General features: G+C 38.5%; 1 protein-coding gene across 1 annotated transcript in view; it reads left to right on the top strand.

The window, feature by feature from the left end:
• ANKRD31 (ankyrin repeat domain 31) overlaps positions 1 to 19,246 on the top strand; it is a 170,244-nt gene that overhangs the window by 46,535 nt on the left and 104,463 nt on the right. Inside the window, exons 9-12 of the mRNA XM_049867748.1 lie at positions 5,378 to 5,658; positions 7,177 to 7,286; positions 9,258 to 9,413; positions 16,164 to 16,306. Of these exons, the coding sequence (XP_049723705.1) occupies positions 5,378 to 5,658; positions 7,177 to 7,286; positions 9,258 to 9,413; positions 16,164 to 16,306 (690 nt within the window). The remainder of the gene's footprint in view (positions 1 to 5,377; positions 5,659 to 7,176; positions 7,287 to 9,257; positions 9,414 to 16,163; positions 16,307 to 19,246) is intronic.

Below are 19,246 nucleotides of genomic sequence, written 5' to 3'. Positions count from 1 at the left end.
TGCGTTTTCCTCTTTACAATAATACATCCTTGTAAGTTTTCCAAGGCTGTAAATCTTTGCGAAAGCAGACTGCCACATCCTTCTCCCATGGAGCGGCTGGTGGGTTTGAACCTCTGACCCTTATGGTTAGCAGCTGATCACTTGAACCACTGAGCCACCAACTGTTGACAATTCCCCTCTCCATAGATAATCACTATTAATAATTTGGTATATCAGTTTCCAAGTTTTTCTGTGCATATTCTATGTAAGTTTATTTTCTACAAATGGAATTAGATTATACATAATGCTTTGCAACTTGTTTTTAAATTGAATAATACATCTTAGTTATCTTTCCACGTGAGCAAATATAGCACTGCTTAAATCTTTTAAATTGGTAAATAGTATTCTACTGTACAGGAGCCCTTGTGGTAAAGTGGTTAAGCATTAGGCTGCTAACCAAAAGGTTAGCCACTCCGCAGGAGAAAGATGTGGACTGCTTCTGTAAAGATTAACTAAATTAAACCCATTCCCTTCGAATCGTTTCCGACTCATACAGCCTAGGAAACCCTATGTGTCAGTTCTACTCTGTACTATAGGGTCTCTGTGAGTTGAAATTGACTTGATGTCACTGGTATATTCTACCTCATGGATTTGTTATAATTTACTTAACCAATTTACTGATGACAATTATTTGGATTATTTTTTTTCTTTTGACAATTACTGCGAACATCCTTGAGGAGATTTATATAACGTAAGGGTGAGCTCATGCTGCACCATTGTTATTGTTGTTAGGTGCCATCAAGTTGGTTTCGACTCATAGCAACCCTATGTACAACAGAATGAAATGCTGCCCAATCCTGCACCATCCTCACAGTCGTTGCCATGTTTGAGCCCATTGTTGGAACCACTGTGTCAGTCCATCTCATTGAGGGTCATCTTCTTTTTTCTTGACCCTCTACTTTACCAAGTATGATGTCCTTTTCCAGAGACTAGTCCCTCTGGTAACATGTCCAAAGTACATGAGACAAAGTCTCGCCATTCTTGCTTCCAAGGAGCATTCTGCCTGTATTTTGTCTAATTCAGATTTGTTCATTCTTCTGGCATACCATGGTACATTCAGCATTCTTCACCAAAACCATAATTCAGATGCGTCAGTTGTTCTCTGGTTTACCTTATGCATTGTCCAGCTTTCACATGCATATAAAGCCATTGAAAATACCATGGCTTGGGTCAGGGACACCTTAGTCCTTTGCTTTTTAACACTTTAAAAGAGATCTTGTGCAGCAGATTTGCCCAATGCTATACGTCCTTTGCTTTCTTGACTGCTGCTCCCGTGGGCGTTGATCATGGATCCAAGTAAAATGAAATGCTTGAACACTTTAATCTTTTCTCCATTTATCATGATGTTGCTTATTGGTCCAGTTGTGAGGATTTTTGTTTTCTTTAGGTTGAGGAGTAATCTATACTGAAAGCTGTAGTCTTTGATCTTTATCAGTAAGTGCTTCAAGTCCTCTTCACTTTCAGCAAGCAAGGTTGTGTCATCTGCATAACGCAGGTTGTTAATGAGTTTTCCTCCAATCCTAGTGCCCCATTCCTCTTCATATAGTCTAGTTTCTCCGATTAGTTGCTCAGCATACAGATTAAATAAGAATGGTGAAAGGATACAACCCTGACACACACCTTTCCTGACTTTCAGCCATGCAGTATTCCCTTGTTCTGTTAGAACAACTGCCTCTTGATCCATATACAGGTCCTTCATGAGCACAATTAAGTGTTCTGGAATTCTCATTCTTCACAATGTTATCCATAATTTGTTATGATCCACGTAGTCAAATGCCTTTGCATAGTCAGTAAAACAAAGGTAAACATCTTTTTGGTATTCACTGCTTTCAGCCAAGGTCCGTCTAACATTAGCAGTGATATCCTTTGTTCCACGTCCTCTTCTAAATCCTGATGAGTTTTAGGCAGTTCCCTGTCGATGTACTGCTGCAACTGTTTTTGAATTATCTTCAGCAAAGCTTTACTTGTGTGTGATATCAGTGATATTGTTTGATAATTTCTGCATTCAGTTGGATCACCTTTCAGTGGAATGGGCAGAAATATGGATCTCTTCTAGTGAGCTGGCCAGGGAGCTGTCTTCCAAATTTCTTGGTAAAGACGAGTAAGTGTTTACAGTGTTGCATTCGTTTGTTGAAACATCTCAAATGATACTCCACCAATTCCTGGAGCCTTGTTTTTCACCAGCACCTTAAGTGCAGCTTGGACTTCTTCCTTCAGTGCCATTGGTTCCTAATCATATGCTACCACCTGAGATGGTTGAGCATTGACCAGTTCTTTTTGATACAGTGACTCTGTGTATTCCTTCTGTCTTCCCTTGATGCTTCCTTTGTTCAATATCTTTCCCACAGAATCCTTCAATATTGCAACTCAAGGCTTAAATTTTTTACTCAGTTCTTTCAGCTTGAGAAACCTAGAGTGCGTTCTTCCCTTTTGGTTTTCTATCTCCAGCTCTTTGTACATGTCATCATAATACTTTACTTTGTCTTCTTGAGCCATCCTTTAAAATCTTCTGTTCTGCTCTTTTACTTCATCATTTTTTCCTTTTACTTTAACTACTCAACATTCAAGAGCAAGTTTCCGAGACTTTTCTGATATCTATTTTGGTCTTTTATTTCCTGTCTTTTTAATGACCTTTTGCTTTCTTCATGAATGATGTCCTTGTTGACATCCCACAACCTGTCTGGTCTTCAGTTATTAGTGTTCAATATGTCAAATCTATTCTTGGGGTGGTGTCTAAATTCAGGAGGGATATACTCAAGGTTGTACTTTGGCTCTTGTGGACTTGTTTTATTTTATTCAGCTTCAACTTGAGCTTGCGTATGAGCAGTTGATAACCTGTTCTGCAGTTGGCCCCTGGCCTCATTCTGACTTACAATATTGAGCTTCTCCATCATCTCTTTCCACAGATGTAGTCAATTTGATTTCTGTGTGTTCCATCTGGTGAGGTCCATGTGCATAGTCATCGTTTATTTTGTTGAAGAAAGATATTTGCAATGAAGAAGTTGTTGACCTTGTAAAGTTCTGTCATGCAATCTCCGGCATCATTTCTGTCACAAAGGCCATATTTTCCAAGTACCGATCCTTCTTATTTGTTTCCAACTTTCGCGTTCCAATCAGCAGTAATTGTCAATGCATCCTCATTGCATGTTCAGTCAATTTCAGACTGCAGAAGTTGGTAAAACTCTTCATCTTTGTCATTAGTGGTTGGTGCGTAAATTTGAATAATAGTCACATTAACTTGTCTTCCTTGTAGGCGTATGGATATTATCCTGTCACTGACAGCATTGTACTTTAGGATAGATCTTGAAATGTTCTTTTTGATGATGAATACAATGCCATCCCTCTTCAATTTGTCATTCCTGGCATAGTAGACCATATGGTGGTCCAGTTCAAAATGGCCAATATCAGTCCATTTCAGCTCAGTAATGCCTAGGATATGATCTTTTTGTGTTCCATTTCGTTTTTGATGACTTCCAATTTTTTCTAGATTTATACTTCGTATGTTCCCTGTTCCAGTTATTATTGGATGTCTGCAGCTGTTTCTTCTCATTTTGAGGCATTCTACATCAGCAAATGAAGGTCCCGAAAACTTTACTCCATCCACGTCATTAAGGTCGACTCTGCTTTCAGGAGGCAGTTCTTCCGCAGTCGTATTTTGAGTGCCTTCCGACCTGAGAGGACCCCTGGAGGCGCAGTGGTTAAGAACTCAGCTGCTAACCGAAAGGTCTGCAGTTGAAATCCATCAGCTGCTCCTTGGAAACCCTGTGGGGCAGTTCTGCTCTGTCTTATAGGGTCTCTATGAGTTGGAATAGACTCTAGGACAATGGGCTTCAACTTGAGAGGCTCATCTTCCGGCACTACATCAGACAGCGTTCTGCCGCTATTCATAAGGCTTTCACTGGCCAATTTTTTAGAAGTAGATCACCAGGCCCTCCTTCCTAGTCTGTCTTAGGCTGGAAGCTCTGCTGTATTGGTGACCTGCTAATATTTGAAATACTGGTGGCATAGGTTCCAACATCACAGCATTACACAAGCCACCACAGTAGGACAAACTGACAGATGAGTGGTGGATGCTGCAACATACACACCTGGAATAATACTCCACACAATTGTCAATAAATCTCAAAAAAAAAAAAACCAAACCCGTTGCCACTGAGTCAATTCCAACTGATAGCGACCCTGAAGGACAGAGTAGAACTGCCCCATAGAGTTTCCAGGGATTGCCTGGTGGATTCAAACTGCCAACCTTTTGGTTAGCAGCCATAGCTCTTAACCACTACACCACCAGGGTTTCCAATAAATCTCAAAACAGATAATTGGACTAAAAAAAAAAAAAAAAAAACCAAGGGGATGAGGCATGAAAATAAATGAACATTTCAGTATTTTTGTCTAAAAAGAGGGAATATGAGTAAAATACAGGAAATTATGATTGGTATGGCTAGAGCGAGCACAAACTTAGCAAACCTTCAAAAAAGAAAATACAAAAAAATCAAACCCTTTTAAAAGTAGAAACATTTATTTAGAACAAATTCTCTTTTACCCTCAATGAGATGGATTGACACAGTGGCGGCAACAGTGGGCTCAAACATAGCAATGATTGTGAGGATGGCACAGAACCAGGCAGTATTTCGTCCTGTTGTACTAGGGGTCACTATGAGTCAGAACCAACTTGATGGCACCTAACTACAGCAACAACAATAAAAATATGGAAACTTATTACCTTGAGAGGTTTTATAAGGTGGATATATAAATGAGCTCCAGAAAAGTTTAGATGATAGGTATGAAAAATAAATATTCTCTATGAATGTTAAATCTATGATGGATTATTAAGGGGGAGGTTAGAGCCATTCATAATATACTGTTAACCTTCTAAAATCAATGTAATGGTGGTTATATACTATCTTCTCCCACAAAGTATCACTTACTCTGCTGTCAGTAATAAAATACCAGGCTGAATAGCCCATTGATCTGGCCAAGTACGACATATCTTATGCTTTTATGGGTCTCCCATCGTTCCCTACTACCCATTTCCTGTGTAGTTAAAGCACCCACAGTGACCTTAGGCTTGCCCTTGAATTTTAAGGAAGAATATCGATAAAAATCATTTTTACCTATGCTCTTACCCTAGGCTTTTGAATCTACATGGTCCTTTGTTGCATTAATTATTACAAAATTTTTCATTGAATTTACATGTCTATGAATTCTTATACTTTGATCTTATAAGAGGCATTTACTGTTTTTACATTTACAAAGGTACCCGACAAGATTTAATTTCTTCTAGTCTTACATTTTTTGCAGTGTTGTAATTATTTATGGATGTATTTACATCTTATTACAGACTCCAGAAGGCCCAGATGCATTTGGGTTGCAAACTTTGGCTCATCAAAATGTCACCTCTCATGATCAACTAAATAATAAGGGAGATTCAAATCCAGTGGAAAATACCTCTGACCAGGAAACTCCATGTGTGTTAAGGAGATCGTCGAGACTGAAAAAACTGAAAGTAGACAAAGCTGGAAAGCACACACATGATATGTATGAGATCCCAGAGAAAATCTTACCGAAAGTACTTAGCTGTGAGCATCGAACAAACAGCAAATCTTTAACTAAGAATTCTAGGTATATTATTAAATTATATCTTTCTTTCTGTTGTTAGGTGCCATCGAGTTGGTTCTGACTCATAGCGACCCTATGCACAACAGAACAAAACACTGCCCGGTCCTGCGCCATCTTTACAATTGTTGTTATGCTTGAGCTCATTGTTGTAGCTACTGTGTCAAACCACCTCGTTGAGGGTCTTCCTCGTTTTCGCTGACCCTGTACTTTGCCAAGCATGATGTCCTTCTCTAGGCACTGATCCCTCCTGACAACATGTCCGAAGTATGTAGCCCTGGTGGAGCAGTGGTTAAGAGCTTGGCTGCTAACTAAAAGGTTGGCAGTTCAAATCCACCAGCTGCTCCTTGGAAACTCTATGGGGCAGTCCTACTCTGTCCTTAGGGTTTCTATGAGTTGAAATCGTCTTGATGGCATTTTTGGAAACCCTAGTGGTGTAGTGTTAAGTGCAATGGCTGCTAATCAAAAGGTCGGCAGTTCAAATCTACCAGGTGCTCCATGGAAACTCTATGGAGCAGTTCCGCTCTGTCCTGCAGGGTCACTATGAGTTGGAATTGACTTGACAGGAACGGTTAAGGGTTGTTCTTTCTAGATAATGCTAAAGACCTTATAGATAATTTTATGCTTGGAGACACAGGGTCAGTGTACCAAATCCAAAACCAAACCAATTGCTGTTGAGTTGAATTTGACTCCTGATGACCCCATTTGTGCAGAGTAGACCTGTACTTCATAGGGTGTTCTGTAGTGACCTTTCAGAAGCAGATCGCCAGGCCTGTCTTCCAAGGTGCCTCTGGGTGAGTTCAAACTGCCAACCTTTTGGTTAGTATTCAGGTGCTTAACTGTTGTGCCACACAGGGACTTTTTTGGTTTCGGGTGCTTTATTTCTGTGAAGGAGCCCTGGTGGTGCAGTGGTTAAGCGCTTGGCTGCTAAACAAAAGGTTGGTGGTTTGAACCCACCAGCCAGTCTGTGAGAGAAAGATGTGGCAATCTACTTCTGTAAAAATTTCAGCCTTGGAAACCCTGTCAGGCAGTTCTGCTTTGTCTTGTAGGGCAGTATGAGTCAGAATCAACTCAACAGCCATGGGTTCGGTTTAGTTTTTGGTATTTACTTCTGTAGTTTTTGATCAGTGCCATACCATATGTTAAACCCTTTTTACTTTAAAAAGAGCCTGCCACTTTTTCCCCTAGCTGAGAAATGGAGTGGATAGTGGCATGCCAACTTAGAGGGGGTGGGGACAGGAGTCTCAGAATGCTCATACTTGTAGGTGACTGTCCCTCCCTAGAGGAGAGAAGCCCACAGGTGGCCCAGAGAGAAGGCTGGAAGCCATAGTGATTGGCATACCTGTCAGAGAATTACCTGCAGTTTACCCAGGAGCCGTCTCTATATTTAAAACTGCTGTGCCACATGAAAGTAGCTCAATAAAATACCTTCGAGTTTCAAAATTTTAGTCAAAATGTGGTATGCTCATCCATGAATGTTTGTAGAGAACATTATAGTAAGTTTAAAAACATTTATTTTTCCAGCATGCCGGATTCTGCTTTAAGGACCAAAGGTGAAGGGAAGACTGTACATTCATTTAAACTCAAGAGTGGAGAACAGATCAGGAAAAATAAAAAATTTGCAGCAAAAAATGGTGAGGCATATTTTCATTATTTTTCTATTTCTTTGTGTAAATAACTTATAGAAACAATTCTGGTACTAGAAAGGATTCAGAGGTTATATGTCTTAACTTTCTGAACAGCTTGTTAATAGCGTAACTGGGACTTTATCCTTTTAGTTTACAGTTCCTCGGTAGTTGTTTTTGCTAGCCTCATGGAGATTTAACCTTACACATGAGCAGTTTAGTATTCAGATAATGACTCAAGGAGCCCCTTCATAGATTTGTGGTGCTTTTGCCTACTCTTATCTCTGTGCCATGCCCTGCAAACTCTAGCTACCGCTGCCTCCCCAAACTCTAATCTCTGTCTCCTCACAGCAAAGCACCTTGCTCTACTTGGGTCCTTCCTCCTTGTGCTATGGTCTGGAAAGTGCCTCCAGACAGAAAGCCGGGGTGACCATAGGGCTTACCTCATTTGTTTCCCTTCTTTCAGGGGTCATAGATCTGAAATGCTTGTTTTCCAATGTCTGAAAATAAGGTTTTCCTCCCATGCATTTTGTTTAAAACCCAAAACCAAACCCGTTGCCTTCAAGTTTACTCTGACTCACAGCAACCCTATAGGACAGAGTAGAGCTGCCCAATAGGGTCTCCAATGAGCTGCTGGTGGGTTCAAACCACCAACCTTTTGGTTAGCAGCCTGGGCTCTTAACCACTGGGCCAGCAGGACCCCTGTATTTTGTGTAGTGTTCTAGTTATTTATAGACGGAGGGCAAGTCAGGACAGTTAGTCATAGTTGAAACTGAAAACCTTTGTATTCTCTGCATCTTAATTTGTTATTTTTAATAAATTACTTAGTTACAATAGCAAGTACAATTAGCACAGACAGACTTGGGAGTAGGGACTACTGATAAAACTTACCTGGTGGGAAGAAAATGCTTTGTGGCCTCAGGTGGGTGAAGGTAGGCTCAAATGTTCAGCATATTTTTTTTTTTTTTAATAGTGGGACTGAATGGAAGGAGTTAAGTAAAAGGCAAACCAGTTAAATTGTGATCCATTAAGAAAGCTTCTGCAGCACTCAGTTGCCTTTGTGAGGTTTTAGGATGGGGCAGGTTAACTAGATCAAAATTGGAAAAGCTGTCATCAAAGCTCTTGCTGAAATTCAGAATAACCAAATGAGTGACAAGTGTGGAGCACCTAAATGAGAAGTCTCAGTATTCTAGGAGGCGTAGTGGATAGTTGATGCTTAGTGCATAGTGGTTAAGTGCTACGGCTGCTAACCAAGAGGTCGGCAGTTCAAATCCACCAGGCACTCCTTGGAACTCTATGGGGCAGTTCTACTCTGTCCTATAGGGTCGCTATGAGTCGGAATCGACCCGACGGCACGGGGTTTGGTTTGGTTTTTATGCATCATCTGGAAAATTATTTTGATCATGCATTTCCTGGCTTAGGAAATGAAAACTAGTGCACAGATTAAGGTCATGGCTCTTTATTTATAAATTTCATAACAATCATTTTTTGCAAAGGAAGAAAATTTAGCATTCCTTTTGATCTCACTGGGTTTAGTTTTTGTATCTTGTTTATAAGCCTCTGACAGTTTTCTCCTTGTGGTTTTGTAAGATGTTTTGGTATCATACCATTTTATTAAGTATCTAGATTTAAATTCTGACTCATAGCGACCCTATACGCCAGATTTAAATAATAACTTTTCACCAGAACTTTTAAGAAAATAATCTTAGTCTTCTCATGTATGCACCTTTCATGGGGTTTCAGTCAACATAAACTGTTTATCATGATTTATAATTTACTACAAATATTTTTGAAAGAGACAAATGACATTACCTAAACTTTTTATATGTAGATACCATTATAGTTGTGTTAATGAGTGAAATACTCTTCATAATATATCTCACTTCCAGAGTGCTGATTGGACCCAACCTGTTTCCTCTATTCCTCCTGATTTTCAAATAAGGATTGCTTTGTTTTATTTTGTTCATTCTCCCATTTCAGGAAAAATGAAGATGAGTAAGATGTCTCTTTCCAGTATTAACCGGAAAAACATTTTTGGAGAGAACTTACTGTATAGGGCTGCTCTGCAAAATGATGTTGACCTTGTTCATCATTGTATAAAAAGAGGTGGAAATGTAAATCAGCCAAGTTATGCTGGTGAGTGAGGTTACAGTTATTACGAGAGTGGTGTGTAGTTTCAGCTAAGTCCTAGAAAAGCATAGTGCAACTGCCGTAAGGCAAGCCCTAAATAGAAAGCTTTCAACTAATTTTTCTGCTTAGGTAGATCTTTACCATCATCTCCCAGGGATGTGGGCAAGGTAGTGGGAGAAGAGGGGAATAGAACATTATATTTCTCCTTCAAAGAGTATGCCATCCTGGGCCCATCAGGTGGGCCGTGTGTAGTGGCGTTACACACACAGAAGGGTGGTTCCTGGGACTGGCTTTGCATAGGCATTGTTACTGTGAGACTCAACCTCGGATGTAGTAAGCCATGGAAGAGAAATGAAGTCAAAAGCTGGAAGAGGCTGATGGTACACTGAGCCACAAGGGCAAATTGATGATAAAATGGTAGATTTACAGCAGGAGCAATGGCCAGGAAAGTAGAGATAATAGAGTACGAGGTAGAGAAGGCAGAACAGGGGGCTTCGAAACAGTACTTGGCAAACCCTGGATCTCTCCTGCAACCTTCATTGTTGGGGTAGCCTGACATGTTCTACTGGAAAGGAGTGATTCCTTAAAGGCACTTAAGCATTTAAGGCTGGGCCAGCCTGGATGGTGCTTTGGAGTATAGACAGTCCCTCGTTTACGAACGTATGGCTTACAGACAACTTGTACTTAAGAACGGACTGCCATAAAGCCTGTTACATTAAAATTTCAAGTTAAATGCAATGGCTTGTAAAAACGTATGCACTACTTTTTGATGCTCACGAAAACATTGTGTAGTTTGGAAGCATTTCTTAAGCGTTTTATGTGTATAGAAAGTTAAAATATATACTGTATACTAAGACAAACGTTTGACTAACTGAAACTAGATAAGAACCATATGTACCTGTTCCGACTTACCTACTAATTTGATTTAAAGACAGACTTATGAACTGATCTCCTTTGTAATCCAGGGACTGCCTGTATTCAGATTTTTCCTACTGTTCCTAAACTTCCTCAGTTTATGAAAAAGTACAGTAAATCTTACAGTATGCAGAGATTGCACAGCACATTCCATGGGCAAGCCAGTGATTACAAGTGCACCCCTAATACAGGTAGTCCCCGACTTAAGACATATCCGAGTTACAATGAACTGTACTTATGACTGCCGTTTTTTTTTTTTTGTTTATTTTCGTACATCTTATCGTTAGTAATATGTACTACATACAGTGTTGCAGTGCGTAATTGGCTAATGTTATCATTCTCAGATGCTCACTCACAGATATTCAGTGTTATAATTTACTGTTCTAAACAGTGCCATATAACAGGCTATTTTCTGGTCTACAGTCAAGTCGGTGTCAGTGTCAAGAGTCCTAGCAGATAGTGTTCAACAGTAACAACGTATGGCAGCTGAACTGAGCACTTGCCCGACAGCTGTTACCCGACTCCAACTTCGTCATTACTACACTGACAGCAACTTCATTGTAGACCAGGCCTATGACGTGATCTTATTCAACGTTTTCGTATCTTCAGAAGCATCTGTTGTTAATTTGAAGCCAAGTTGTTGATATTGCCAATGTGAAACAGCTAATAAATCATGAAGAAGGGGAATTGACAGATCAGGATTGCTGAAGAAGAAAGAAATAATGAGGAAAAAGGACAGTTGTCAGAAAATTTTACAGTGAAAGTGTTAGCTAAAGTTTTTCTGGACTAAATCAGGGGCATCAGTTGCTTGAAAACATGGACCCAAATGCGGATTGCTTTGCTAAAGTCAGTAGGCAGATTCTGGAAACAGTGAGATGGTACCGTGAAATATATGAAGAAAAAAAGAAAAGGATCAATACAAACAACTCTCATACAGACAACTCTCACTAATTTTCTAACTAGGAACGCCACCCCCATTCCCAGGGATGATCCAGATGGAGTTATTATGGCAACTGACAAAATGCCAACATTGTCTTATTCTTCATTGTCGGAGTAGATATTTATGATTTGTGTATTTTTTATGTATGTATTAAACTATATCTTTAAGTTTATATGTAATATTTCAACCCCCAAAGACAAATAAAGATTGAATTTATAGAGATACTGATAATAAAAAGTAAAAAAAAAAAAGATCTTCAACTTATGTCAGAACCGACTCAGAACAGAACGCTGTCGTAAGTTGGGGACTACTTGTGCTTACTTTAGCAAGGCCTAGGTTTACACTACAAACAGGGTTTTAACAGGCTATTATTCTCAATCTCATACCCAGGTCAGCCACTGTATTTCATCATATTTCACCATTTAGCATGATGTTAGCGATAGGTGTTTTTTGTATACTATGAGTTGGAATCAACATCAATGGGCTTAGTTTGGTTTTCCTTTATAAGACAAGAAAGACCAGTTGCCACTGAGTCAATTCCAACTGATAGTGGCCCATGTATTAGAGTAGAACTGTGCTCCATAGGGTTTTCAGTGGCTGGTTTTTTCAAAAGTGTATCACCAGGCTTTTCTTCCCATGTACCTCTGGGTGGATTCGAGCCACCAACTTTTAGTTAGTAGCTCTGAGCACTTAACCCTTTGCTCCACCCAGAGATTGAGAAAGTTACCTTCTATTTCTAATTTGCTGAGAGTTTTTTCAGGAATGGATGATGGTTTTTGTTGTGTGCTTTTTTTATATCTACTGAAATGGCCATATAATTTTTCTCCTTTATTGTGTTAATATGGTGAATTACATTGGTCGATTTTCCAGTGTTAAACAACCTTGCATTCCCTGGATAAACTCTACTTGGTCATCCTTTTTATGTACTGCTGGATTTGGTTTGCTAACAATTTAGGGATTTTTACATTTCTCATCATGAGCAATATTGGTCTGTAATTCTCTTTCTTCCTTTTTTTGGTAATACTTTAGTCTGGTTTTGGTATCAGTATTTGTTAATATTTTGTTTAGGATGTTTTTGTATCTATGTTCATGAGTAATATTGGTCTCTAATTTTATTTTCTTATAATGTCTATGGTTTTGGTATTAGGGTTATGCAGGCCTCATAAAATGAGTTAGGAAGTGTTCTCTCTTATTTTCTAAATGAGTTTGTGTAAGTTTGGATTTTTTTTTCTTCCTTAAATATATGACAGAGTTGAGGAGTAAAACAATCTGGGCCTATAGTTTTCTTCAAGAGAAGATTTGATAATAAATTCAAGTCCTTTAACAGATATTGGCTATTCAGATTTTCTGTTTCATCTTGTGTCTGTTTTGATAAATTTTGTTTTTCAAGGAGTTTGGCCTTGTTATGGATTCAGTTGTGTCCTCCCAAAATACATGTCGACTTGGCTAGGCCATGATTCCCAGTATTGTGCAGTTGTCCTCTGTTTTGTAATCTGATGTGATTTTCCTATGTGTTGTGAACAATGGCAACGGTTTTTTTTTTTTTAAATCATGTCAATGAGGAAGGATTAGAGGCGGTTATGTTAATGAGTCTACAAGATTAGGTTGTACCTTGAGCCAATCTCTTTTGAGTTATAAAAGAAAGAAGCTAGCAGAAAGGATGACCTTCTACCACCAAGAAAGAAGAACCAGGACCAGAGCATGTCCTTTGGACCTGGGGTCCCTGCAACACCTAGGCCAGGGGGAAGATCAATGACAAAGACCTGCCCCCAGATCTGACAGAGAGAGAAATCCTTCCCTTGGAGCTGGCAACCTGGATTTGGACTTCTAGCCTCCTAGACTGAGAGAATAAATTTCTGTTTATTAAAGTCATCCACTTGTGGTATTTTCTGTTATAGCCGCATTAGATAACTAAGACAGTCCTTTTCATCTACGTTGTTATTTATTTATTTATAAATAAATAAAGTTATTTATAATATTCTCCTATTACCCTTTAATGTCTGTGGCTCACCCTGGATGCTTTGTCTTTCATTCCCTATGTTGCTAATTTGTTTCCTCCCTCATTCTCTCCCTTTTTTCCTTCATTACTCTTGAATAGTCTAAACTAGGGGATTATCAACTTTACTGATTTTTTTTTTGAAGAATTAACTTTTTTTTACTTCTTTAATTTTCTCTATTGTTAGTCTGTTTTATATTTTATAGATTCTTGACGTTTTTCTTCTACTTATTTTCAATTTACTTTGTTTTCTAGCTTCTTTAAAGGGGTAACAATTTTGTACCTTTTTTTGCTAATATAAGCATTTAAAGCTTTAAATATCCCACTGAGTACTACTTTAATTATATCCCACAGATTTTGATATATTTTGTTTTCATTATTGTTCAGTTTGAAATATTTTTAATTTCCCATATAATTTCTTCTTTGACCCAAGGTTTTTAAAAATATATTGTTTAATTTCTAAGTATTTGGGAATTCTCCAGGTGTATTTCTGTTGTTGATTTCCAGTTTAATTCCCTTGCAGTCAGAGAATATGCTTTGTATGATTCTGATCCTTTTACACTTTTACATTTACTGAAAATTGGTTTATTGTTCAGTATATGCCTTTCTTAGTGAATATTCCATGTACACTTAAAAAGAATGTTTATTCTTGAGTTGTTGGATACAGTGTTCTATAAATGGCAATTGGATGAAGATAGTTGATTATGTTGTTCACAGTGTCTGTGTGTTTACTGATTTTTTGTCTAGTTGGTCTCTCATTTCCTGAGCGGGGTGTTAAAATCTCCACAGCTGTAATTATAGAGATGTCTATTCCTCCCTTTAGTCCTGTCAATTTTACCTCTTGTGTTTTGAAGCTGTTATTAGGTACATACAAAGCTGTGAATGTCATGTCTTCCTGATAAATTGACCTTTTTATCATTTTGAAATGTACCTCTTTATCTCTAGTACTATACTTTGTCAGGAAGTCTAAAAACCTGTTGCCGTTGAGTCAATTCCTACTCAGTAGCAACCCTATAGGACAGTGTAGAACTGCTCCATATGGTTTCCAAGGCTGTAATCTTTACAGAAGCATACTGCTACATTTTTCTCCCACAGAGCAGCTGAACTGCAGACCTTTTGGTTACCAGCTGAGTGCTTAACCACTGTGCCACTAGGGCCCCTTGTTGTGTACTACAGTATATAATTTAATATAGCCATTTTAGCCTTTTTATGTTTACTGTTTATGTGGTATACCTTTTTTCTTTTATTTTCAACCTGTGTCTTTATAAGTGTGTTTCTTGTAGATAGTATACGGTTTTGCTTTCCTTTTTTTCTATCCATTCTGACAATCTCTGCCATTTTATTGGAGTGACTAGTCATTTACATTTAATATAAATGGTTGGGTTTAGGACTGCCATTTTACTTATTGTTTCCTATGTGCCTTATATGATTTAAGTTTGTCTTCGCGTTATTATTTAGCGTTTGATCTAGGGATTACAATATACGTCTTTAATGTTTCACAGTCTTCTTAGAGTTAATACTGTAATATTTCACATAACATGTAAAGACATTGCACCCATACATAGGATCATTTGGAAACCCTGGCGGCATAGTGGTTAAGTGCTATAGCTGTAAACCAAAGGGTTGGCAGTTCGAATCCACCAGGTGCTCCTTGGAAACTCTGTGGGGCAGTTCTACTCTGTCCTACAGGGTCACTATGAGTTGGAATCGACTCGACGGCACTGGGTTTGGTTTGGTTTTATAGGATCATTTATTCTCATTCTTTATGCTATAGCTGTTACCTATATTAAATGTATCTATATACATTATAAAACCTAAAACATAATGTTACAATTTTTGCTTTAAACAGCCATGGGTATTTTAACATGGAAAAATGATCTCTGTTAACTATGTATTTCCTCTTTTTGGCGCTCTTCATTTCTTCCCCAAGGCAGAAATGAATACTGTAGGAGAAACTCCTTGTCTAACAGTTGATGGCAGTGGTTTTCAACTGAAAACATTTTTGCCACCATAGAACATTTGGTAATGTCTGGAGACATTTTTGGTTGTTGCAACTTAGTGGGGAAAGGTGATACTGGCATCTAGTGGGTTAACGGCAGGAGTGCGGCTAAGCATCCTACACTGCTCAGACAACAAAGAATTATCAGGCCCAAAATGTCAGTAGTGCCCGGGTTGAGAAACTCTGCTTTATGGAGGAGATTCTGAAAAGAGCTCGTCAAATAAACATTTAACATGCAGTTTTAAGGTTTTCTTAACATCTATCATATGATTTATTAGAATTTAATACAAAAAAAAAAAAACAAAAAAGGGAAACCCAGGTGGCGTAGTGGCTAAGTGCGTTAATAAATATGTGTAACTTACACTGTTGTTTCTGGCTAACAACAACAACAAAAAAGTTATTTATCTGGATGTCCGGTTTTCTTGGAGTCATTTGTGGCTTGTTAGCTGAACTTCTGTAAATAGCTTTTTGTAAACGAGGAGAAAAAGAGGTACATACATTTGAACTGACTTCTGGGTAGTCCTGTAAGCTGGCATGCTTTAATGGAAGCACTCTGAGCTAGAAGTAAGGCTTTTTCTCCCTTATATTCTCTACAGAAAAGCGGTCTACAGATAGCATTCTCGGTGGGCTGATAATGATACCCTTATAGCCTTTTTATTTGCTGAGATGATCAATAAGTTCAAATATTTTTTTTTACATATTTTTCCACAACAAAGTTGGGAGTCTGGAAATTTGATTTGTCCCTCAGATTATTAAAAAATCTACCAAATTATGCAAGGTTGTTTAATGATGAGATTATCTTGTCTTATATACTCAAAATATTTTAAAGAAACAACCTTAGAATTTAAAACTAAGCACAAAATATTATTAAGATACCAGATATAAACAAATACCATTTGTTTATAGGTTGGACAGCACTTCATGAAGCTAGTGCAGCAGGATTTTATCGGGTAGCAAGTGAACTATTAAAAGGTGGAGCAGATGTAAACATCAAAGGAAAGTACCAGATTACCCCCCTGCATGATGCTGTGATGAGTGGACATTATAAGGTACTGTGATGCTTTTGTTACAGATCAAACACTTTATTCTACAAGTGTTAAAAATCTCTGGAACCAAGCAATTTAAAAACATGTGGGAATTCAGTTTCAGCTTATTTTGCTAATGAATGCTTAGAATTTGTAATAAATATTGCTGTGTGAGAGTTTTGGTGTGCCTAATATGGTAGATGTCATATTACCTATCACTTTTAGAAACCCTGGTGGCGTAGTGGCTACGTGCTGTGGCTGCTAACCAAAGGGTTGGCAGTTCGAATCCACCAGGTGCTCCTTGGAAACTCTATGGGGCAGTTCTACTCTGTCTTACACGGCCACTATGAGTCAGAATCGACTCGACAGCAATGGATTTGGTTTGGTTTGGGTTTTAATAACTAAACAGAACGTGTTTTGGTTACACAGCATTTTTTAAACCCGTATCCCTTTGGGACTCTTTTCATATGGTACTTTATAGGATTTAGAAGTACCTTTCCTTTTTATAGAGTGTTACACAATGATGTTCAGTCCTTATAGGAGGTTTGCAGCTTATGGAGCCTGGTGTAACTTTCAGAGTCAACATAAGACATGAGATCCTCTCAGGGTTAATGATCAGCCAGTACACATCAGCACAGTTGTATTGCATGTTAAAATTTCAAAATACTGTAATTCCACACCAGTTGGTTAATAGTAACTGCAATAAATGGTAACATTAAATAATATGAGTTACAGTACATGAGCTTATCTCAGAAACCACATATGCTGTGAGCTTCCTATAAATTTTTCTGGTCCAAGCACTGCATTGGGGGGCTGAGACATTTGCTGAAAATATCTTGTTTTTTATTTCAGGTATTGGAAGTTTCCCCTAAGTTCAGAACTCCTAGGGTGGGAAAGGGAGCTAATGAACTGAGCTCAGAAAGATCAGCTTAGATACTTGCAGAAGAAATGCCCCACACAGGTAGAGGTGGGGCAGATTGCTATGGCATGGACCAACAGTGCATATCCCTTCTTAGTGTGGTAACAGTATTTTAGGAAAGTTTAGGGAGTTTTACATTTTTTTTAATGTGTCACAGAATTCTCTCCCCCCAGACATCTACACAAATGTGCAGGGATGACCATCCACCACCAGGTGATTTTGCCTTCATTTTCTGAAAGATAGTTTGCTAGATATGACACTCCTGTTTGATAGCTTTTTTCTTTCAGCACATTGGCTGTGGCATCCCACTGCCTTCTGGCCTCAGTTTTCTGTAATGAGAAATCAGCTATTAGTCTTATTGGAGTTCCTGTTGATATAAGTTATTTTTCTCTTACTGCTTTCAGGATTATCTTTGGCTTTCAGCATTTTGACTGTGATGTGTCTGAGTGTATATTCCTTTGTGTTTATCCTATTTGGAGTTTGTTCAGCTTCTTGGAAAGGTAGTTAATATTTTCCATCAAATTTGGGAAGTTTTTATCCATTATTTCTTCAGGTATTTTTTTGCTGCCCCTTTCTCCTTTCCTTTTGGGACTCATTATGTATATGCTGATTTACTTAATGGTGTCCCACATTTCTCTGAGGTTCAGTTCATTTTTCTTTATTGTTTTTTCTCTCTATTCAAATTGCATAATATCTATAGATCTGTCTCCAAGTTCTAAACCAGAAAGGTCATTACTTTTTGCTGTTGGACCTGGTGTGGCTTGAAGACTGCTTTCACTGTTCAGGGAGTTTGGCCTTCATTCAGCCAGGGACTAGTAATTCAGAAGTTTCTACTCCAGTTGCCCCTCAGAGAACACAGCCTTGGCCATGTACATAGTTTCCTGGACCGTTTCAGGATGACAGTGGTTTTTATCAGACTCTTTGACTATCTCATTCTTTGATATCCATATTAAGTTTCTGACTGGTCTTCCTCTGTTGGTTTCATACCCAGATGTTAGCCTTCACTAATTGCTAGCCTGAGGCCCTGCCCTCAATGTTATCCTTCCTTTTTCTTTAAGGTTAGCACATGTTTTTAGCTGAGTAGTTTTATCAGTCTGTTTCCTGCCTGTAGAATTTTTGCAGTCCTTCATTTCATTCTGTCTCTGTCCATCTCAGTCCAAGCTGACAGTGTTTTTGCTGATATCACATTCACAAAAAATCTGTGGTTCTCACATGTATATCACGGGGATTCATGCCACTAGACAAAAGGGTCCTTCACACATCTTTCCTGGATAATTCCATCTCTATTCCTGGATTCTGCTGAGATGGTTGAGTGGATCCATAAGTCACATGCCTAATCTCTTCAACAGTAACAAAAATTGTCCAACCACACCGTTGGTCTTCTCTCCAAAACACTCTTTCTTAATAGTGAATCTCCTAAATTTAGGATCTTTTCCAATGCAGATAGGCTGAGAATTTACCAGATCATGAAGTGCTGGTTTCTTTTTGCTTAACAGTTCTTCCCTGAATTTATTTATTTCTTTTCACACTTTATTATAAGCTGTGAGAAGAAATCAGGTTGCACCTTCTTCAGCACTTTGCTGGGAAATCTCATCAACTAAATATCCAGGTTCGTTGCTTACAAGTTCTGCTTTCCGCACAACTATACAAAACAGTTCAGCAGGGTTTCTGCCACCATATAACGAGGATCTCCTTTTCCATGGTTTCCAATACATGTTCCTCATGTCCTTCTGAGTCTTCAGCAACAATGCCTTTAACATTCATATTTCTACCAACATCCTGTTTATGATGATATATATATTCTCTGAGATGACACAGTCTTTCTATACTGTGTTCCTCACTTCTTCCTGAGCTCTCATTGGCAGAGTTTTTAACATCCATATTTCTACCAATAGCCTATTCAAGGTAATCCAGGTATTTTCTACCATGCGCCTAAAATTCTTCTAGCTTCTACTCATTATCCAGTTCCAAAGCCACTTCCACATTTTTAGGTATTTGTTAAAACAGCACCCCACTTCCCAGTACCAAAATCCATACTTGTTTCC

This window comes from Elephas maximus, chromosome 2, assembly GCF_024166365.1.
Source record: "Elephas maximus indicus isolate mEleMax1 chromosome 2, mEleMax1 primary haplotype, whole genome shotgun sequence".
In the NCBI taxonomy this organism is placed as follows: domain Eukaryota; kingdom Metazoa; phylum Chordata; class Mammalia; order Proboscidea; family Elephantidae; genus Elephas; species Elephas maximus.
This window is presented reverse-complemented; position numbering and strand designations above follow the sequence as displayed.